Raw genomic sequence first — 7,308 nt, forward strand, 5'->3', positions numbered from 1 at the left:
TTAAATGTAATAATAGAAAAAGATAGAAGGATATGAGAGAATATAATTTTTCTAAGATGTTTTACTCTTTTGCAAGGGTGAGATTAATTGAGAATATTGTTGGCACGGCGGCTTAATGATGTTAATGCCGGCTGCTAATATTAATGATGCTGGAACGGACGGTGCAGATTCTTCTTGCGGACCAGGTGCATCAACAAGAGTCTTCATCAACTCTTTAATTTGATGAAGTTAAACTATACTTGTAAAACCATTTAAAAAGTTGCAACTATAAATAATATCAAAGATAATAAATTTTTTTCTTCTTATAACCGGGACAAGAGTGTGTGTCAGACAAGTAAATGTTCAACATGTAAAATAAACTTAATTTGATGTGATGGAAAGTAATTTTTTAGAGATGTGTTATTTGAACAATTATTTTGGTGATAACTTTTGAAACAATCATAAATTTACAAAGAAAAATAGGTATTAACACGAAAACCAAAACAACAGAGAGAAAGTAAAAATATAGCGTGAGTATTAGAGAGAAAATTATCAAAAAATAGTTATACAAATATGATTTCTCAATTTTTTTATGATAAATGGATATCCTTGTTCGTTACAACAAACTTCTATAAATAGAAAAGCTCTTTGGCAGGAACAATTGCCATATCGAAAATCATGAGTATGTTTTCAATGTCATTCCTTTTCTTAGCTCAATCCAAGTCTTATACCCTCTCTATCATTAGAGACTATCTAAATACCCAAATATTATTCAAGTATAGTAATATTTTCTCACTTTTAATGTGGTGTGCCTCAATATCCTATATAGTAACATTTTACCAAAAGAAATGCTCAAAAAAGGTATATCTAGTGGACTTTGCATGTTATAAACCTTTTCCTAACGGCATCTGTAGTAAGGAATTGTTTATTAAACAAACAAAATCTGGAGGAAATTTTAAAGATGAGAGCATAGATTTCCAAAAGAAAATTTTGGATAGGTCTGGATTTGGTGATAAGACTTATGTGCCAGAGTCCTTATTGAAAATTCCACAAAATATTTCAATTGTTGAAGCAAGGAAAGAAACAGAATCGGTTATTTTTGGTGCTATTAATGACCTTTTGTTGAAGACAAAAATGAAGGCTGAGGATATAGAAATTCTTATAACAAATTGTAGTATATTCAATCCTGTACCTTCTCTTAGTGCTATGGTTGTCAACCATTTCAAACTTAAGCATACAATTTTGTGCTATAATTTAAGTGGTATGGGTTGTAGCGCAGGACTCATAGCCATCGACCTTGCTAAACAACTCTTACAGGTTAGATAATATTTTTATATATTAGTTTAGTTTTAAATTCAACTATTATCATACTTTGAGTTTCTAAAAAAAAAAAGATAATTTATGCCTGTAAGACACATTTGTGTTTCTAATAATAAAAAATGATAAGATATGTCTATAAGACACATGTTCAGGAAGCAAGTTTAGAAATATTATTATTATTATTATTATTATTATTATTATTATTATTATTTTGAAAACTCGATATCTGACTCAAGAATCGAAAAATCTGAGAGGATCAATTTCGCCGCCCACTTGGGGATAGGGGTGGGCATGGTTCAAATTGGGATGAAAACTAAACCGAACCAAACTGAACTGTTTGCATTTGGAATTTAACTGAACTGTTTCAAACTGAACTGAACTGTTCTGAACTGAACCGAACTGTTATTATTGATAATTTTGAAAAAAAACAAACGAAATCGAATTTTAGTTACCGAACTAAACCAAACTATTTTGAATAGAACTGAACTGTTTCGAACAGAACTGAACTGTTCAGTTCAGTTTCAGAACTGTTAGTAATGGTTCAGTTTTTTTTTTTTTTTGTTCAGCTTCAGTTCGGTTTTTTGGTACTTTTGTCCACCCCTACTTGCAGAGGCCCCATGTTTAAAGTAAGAACATCGTTATGTATGGACTTATACCACTGAAATTGACATCAAGGAAAATCAAACCTGATAGATTGAGAGGAGCTTATTCCAAGAAATAATTCGCAAGTTTAAAAATATTGTCTCGTAACAAATAATATTTTTTAAAGTTTAATAATTGGTTTTCCTAATAAGAAATTTATATATTTAGAATCTTTATCATACGTCCTTAGCACAAGTTAATCGTGATCCATATAAAATTTCAGCCTTATAACTAGAATAAAGATTAGTAGACACTTTTAATGTGTACACCCCTTTGTATCATTCTCGAAAATTTCAGTTAACTAAATACATGGTCTGTTTGACCACATTAAAGGTATCGATTAAAAGAAATATGAAAATTGACTGTTATGATTACAAATAAATTGAAGGAAGACATTAGTTGCTCACATTGTCCCTAAATGTAAGATCTCATGGGCTTTTTTCCTTCGACAGATCTCATGCACTAAATCACAAAAATTAAGAAAAATTGTATTATTATTAAATTTCTTTAAAATGTAACGTTCATAGTAAATTTATCTAGAATATTTAGCATGTGCATTAACTTACAACTATATATATTAAAATTATAGCATAGTTTGTTTCGAATGAATATACATACATCAATACAAGTCCATACACCTGAAAAATGCTAACGGTCAAATACATATATCTAATATATATTTGAAGACATGAAGAATAATCTGCAACTGGTACGAATGAGCATTTGACGATGAACCATTCGGCAGCATATCTACCTCTCTCTACGAGCAACCTAGTGATATGTAAAATAAATAAAAGGATTGGGATGAGATTGGATGTCTCAGTGAGTTCCACTTATCCAAAGCTATAGACAATCTCGAGGGAAACCTACAATCGCTATCCGTAAAAGCAACCCAGATAATAATGTTTCTTCAACACTAACTTTCTAACATTAATATGAAAACATAATACGAGTATGCTTATGCCTAAGATCAGACTTAAGATAGAATACAAATAACGATCCTAGTTTCCCTTGATCGTTTAGTTATACAGAACAAGACCGAACCGGTATTCTTTCATAAATTTTCCTTTAAAGAGAGAATTAGTTAATATTTTGACCATAGTATATATTGTTGCTTGGAAAAATATAAATGTAAATTAGTTAGAGTAATTTTGGTAAAGAAAAAAATTTAAGTAATTGTTGCTTCGACTTTTTCCCTCATATTCATAATTTGGAATCTTGAAAATAGTAAAATGACTCTTAGATACAAAAATCTCAATTTACAACTAAAGAGAAAAAAATAATAGAGTGAAGTGATATGATAGGTAGATAAAGATGAAGATTAAATGAGATATAGAATGAATTTTTGAAAATTGAGGGTATAAAATACAAGTCCTCTAGAGTTTAATAGTTTTTTTTTTTTTTTTTTACAAAAATAAACGATATTCAATCATTTAAATTGATAGAGTATATCGATACAATACAAATCCAAATTCGTTAAAAACAAAAAAATGATGAATTTGTGATAAACTCACATCATCCATGTTAGTAGCATAAAACGGCAAAGTACCTATGCCTACAACTATGACTAAGATGACTATATTTATTTCTCCGGAATACTCATGTCTCCCGATCTGCAACATTGACGACGCTAAAGTCATTGTCATTAATCGGATCTGCACTTGCTCAAAGCTAATCTTTCAACCTGAATCAAACAAACACCTCACTAAGACGGGAAATAAAAAACACACCGCACAAAGACGCAAATCAAAACAAACAGAGTCGTTCAGAGACGACTAAATCACAAAAAACAAACGAAAGAAAACAGAAAATATGTGAAATCAATTATTCAATTAGGATAAAAGCAAAAACAATTCGGATGAATGATTTTTGGGTCAAAATTGATCCTAAATCACCCCTATAAAAAGGACGGCTAGGGTTTGAGAAGGAGAGAAGAGAGAGAAGAAAGGGGAGGATTTGGTTTTGTTAAGTTTAATAGTTACTAGATCGTCCACCCGTGCGGCCGCACGGGTCATATACATTGTAAGTGTAGTAGACAAAGGCAACATTTTATAATACAGTCCCAACTTATAATTTTAATGTCATAATTTTAAATACAACTATAGAAGGAAATTGTATAATTGATTCAAAATATTTTTAGTGACATTGAGCAGCAATCTATAATTTAATAACAGAAGAGATTTTGCCAAAAGCACTGCACACATCTCTTTTTCTCGTGAGTCAATTACATTGAAAATTCATATATTATATATCACTAACAAAGATACAAAAATTTATGTTGAAAGAAATTTGTATAATTGATTCAAAATATGTTTAGTTAACTTTAATATATAAGAAGATGTATCGAGAAATTGAGAAGGGAGAAAATTCAATAAGGTTAAACAAAGGAATTTAGCATCAGGGTTAAAATAGTAAATTTATGCAATAGGTTTAGGTTAAAATTAGGGCTAAAATATGCTTCTGTGTTAACTTTAATATATAAGAAGATGTATCGAGAAATTGAGAAGGGGGAAAATTCAATAAGGTTAAACAAAGGAATTTAGCATCAAGGTTAAAATAGTAAATTTATGCAATAAGTTTAGGTTAAAATTATGGCTAAAATATGCTTCTGTGTTAACTTTAATATATAAGAAGATAATAAATTTATGCAATAGGTTTAGGTTAAAATTAGAGTTAAAATATGCTTCTGTGTTAACTTTAATATATAAGAAGATGTATCGAGAAATTGAGAAGGGGGAAAATTCAATAAGGTTAAACAAAGGAATTTAGCATCAGGGTTAAAATAGTGAATTTATGCAATAGGTTTAGGTTAAAATTAGGGCTAAAATATGCTTCTGTGTTAGCTTTAATATATAAGAAGATGTATCGAGAAATTGAGAAGGGGGAAAATTCAATAAGGTTAAACAAAGGAATTTAGCATTAGGGTTAAAATAGTAAATTTATGCAATAGGTTTAGGTTAAAATTAGGGTTAAAATATGCTTGTGTTAACTTTAACATATAAGAAGATAGTAAATTTATGCAATAGGTTTAGGTTAAAATTAGGGCTAAAATATGCTTCTGTGTTAACTTTAATATATAAGAAGATGTATCGAGAAATTGAGAAGGGGGAAAATTCAATAAGGTTAAACAAAGGAATTTAGCATCAGGGTTAAAATAGTAAATTTACGCAATAGGTTTAGGTTAAAATTAGGGCTAAAATATGCTTCTGTGTTAGCTTTAATATATAAGAAGATGTATCGAGAAATTGGGAAGGGGGAAAATTCAATAAGGTTAAACAAAGGAATTTAGCATCAGGGTTAAAATAGTAAATTAGGGCTAAAATATGCTTCTGTGTTAACTTTAATATATAAGAAGATAGTAAATTTATGCAATAGGTTTAGGTTAAAATTAGGGCTAAAATATGCTTCTGTGTTAACTTTAATATATAGTGTTAAAATAGTAAATTTATGCAATAGGTTTAGATTAAAATTAGGGCTAAAATATGCTTCTGTGTTAACTTTAATATATAAGAAGATGTATCGAGAAATTGGGAAGGGGGAAAATTCAATAAGGTTAAACAAAGGAATTTAGCATCAGGGTTAAAATAGTAAATTTATGCAATAGGTTTAGGTTAAAATTAGGGCTAAAATATGCTTCTGTGTTAACTTTAATATATAAGAAGATGTATCGAGAAATTGAGAAGGGGGAAAATTCAATAAGGTTAACCAAGAAATTTAGCATCAGGGTTAAAATAGTAAATTTATGCAATAGGTTTAGGTTAAAATTAGAGCTAAAATATGCTTATGTGTTAACTTTAATATATAAGAAGATATATCAATGATTTTTGCACAGACGGTTAATTCCATTATTGTCATATCATATATAGTACTATTTCACAAAATATGTACGTAGAGATATCTAAACTTAATTAGATTATTTTTTTATCAAACTTAATTAGATATATTATGATTGGACATATGCGGAAAAAGCATACCAATACAATATGATAAAACACTTCGGTCAACCACCACAAATCATCACTTTTGTGACAAGCTATTGAGGTAGATATGATTGAAAGTTAGGTATTCTTGATAAATTTATAGTTATGATTTGTAGAAACTAAAAAATGTAAAAAATCTTGATATAATTTTCTCTCTCATACTTATATTGTATTTTTATTTTTCTTTTGATTACTTTGTATATTTTTGAATTCCATATTTTCTGATTTTTTAGGTACATCAAAACTCATATGCCTTAGTTGTGAGCACAGAAAACACCAACAGTGGATATTACTTAGGAAACAACAGATCAATGCTTGTTTCAAATTGTCTCTTTCGTGTAGGTGGTGCAGCAATCTTACTCTCAAACATTTCTTCAGATTCTCAACGTTCAAAGTATCATCTTAAGCACACTGTTCGTACACACAAAGGTTCACAAGATACTTGTTACAATTCAGTCTTTCAAAAAGAAGATGAAACAAACAAAATCACAGGAGTATCACTTTCAAAAGAACTAATGAGTTCGGCTGGTTTTGCACTTAAAGCCAACATCACAACACTTGGAAAATATGTTCTACCTTTACTAGAACAATTCAAGTTTGTTTCAACTTTTGTTGTTAAAAAATACTTTAATAACAAAGTCAAGATTTATACACCTGATTTTAAGTTGTGTTTTGACCACTTTTGTGTTCATACGGGTGGAAAAGCGGTTCTTGATGAGATTCAAAAAGTGCTGGGGTTAAGTGATTTTCAATTAGAGCCTTCAAAGATGACACTTTATAGATATGGTAACACTTCAAGTAGTTCTGTTTGGTATGAGTTGGCATATTGTGAAGCTAAAGGAAGAATAAGAAAAGGTGATAGGATTTGGCAAATTGCATTTGGGTCTGGATTTAAGTGTAACACTGCTGTTTGGTGTGCATTAAGGAATGTTGATCCAATTAAAGAGATCAATCCTTGGAGTGATGAGATAAATGAGTTTCCTGTTGATGTTTCAATTTGAAGTGGGGATTTTGTATAATAAAAGTTGTTCCTAGTGATCAACAACTAGCACTGTATGTTGAAGCTCTAAAAAAATAATTAGTATTGTATGTTCAACAAAATAAAAAGTTCTATTAGCAAAAACAAAATTAATAATAAAAAAAATTTCTACTATATTAATGAATTATATGTTGTTGTACTTAGCTATATAATGAATAATAAATTTGCTTCAGTCTCAATTGTTTCTGTTTCGATTCAAAAATTCCTTCTTGTATTGTTTCTGTTGTCACAACTTATTTAGATTGCATTTATATGAAATCGATTTTGTATAAGTGAAATCGCATTAGTGTATGTAGGAGTGACATTTGAACCTTAGATTTTCTACTTATTTAAGATAACGGTGAAATT

General features: G+C 29.4%; 1 protein-coding gene across 1 annotated transcript; it reads left to right on the plus strand.

Moving 5' to 3' along the window:
- The first annotated feature begins 664 nt into the window (after positions 1 to 664).
- LOC25492308 (3-ketoacyl-CoA synthase 2) lies at positions 665 to 7,067 on the plus strand. Its single transcript, XM_013600400.3, has 2 exons — positions 665 to 1,296; positions 6,155 to 7,067. Exons 1-2 carry the CDS (start codon positions 673 to 675, stop codon positions 6,920 to 6,922), a joined length of 1,392 nt encoding a protein of 463 aa, XP_013455854.2. The 5' UTR covers positions 665 to 672; the 3' UTR covers positions 6,923 to 7,067.
- Positions 7,068 to 7,308: the final 241 nt, after the last annotated feature.

Source organism: Medicago truncatula, chromosome 4 (assembly GCF_003473485.1).
Source record: "Medicago truncatula cultivar Jemalong A17 chromosome 4, MtrunA17r5.0-ANR, whole genome shotgun sequence".
Classification (NCBI taxonomy): Eukaryota; Viridiplantae; Streptophyta; class Magnoliopsida; order Fabales; family Fabaceae; genus Medicago; species Medicago truncatula.

Excerpts from the sequence above, each read along its gene's own strand:
- LOC25492308 (XM_013600400.3), top strand. The coding sequence starts at position 673 with ATGTCATTCCTTTTCTTAGCTCAATCCAAGTCTTATACCCTCTCTATC. Across the intron at positions 1,297-6,154 it reads TTGCTAAACAACTCTTACAG|GTACATCAAAACTCATATGC; the intron begins GTTAGATAATAT and ends CTGATTTTTTAG.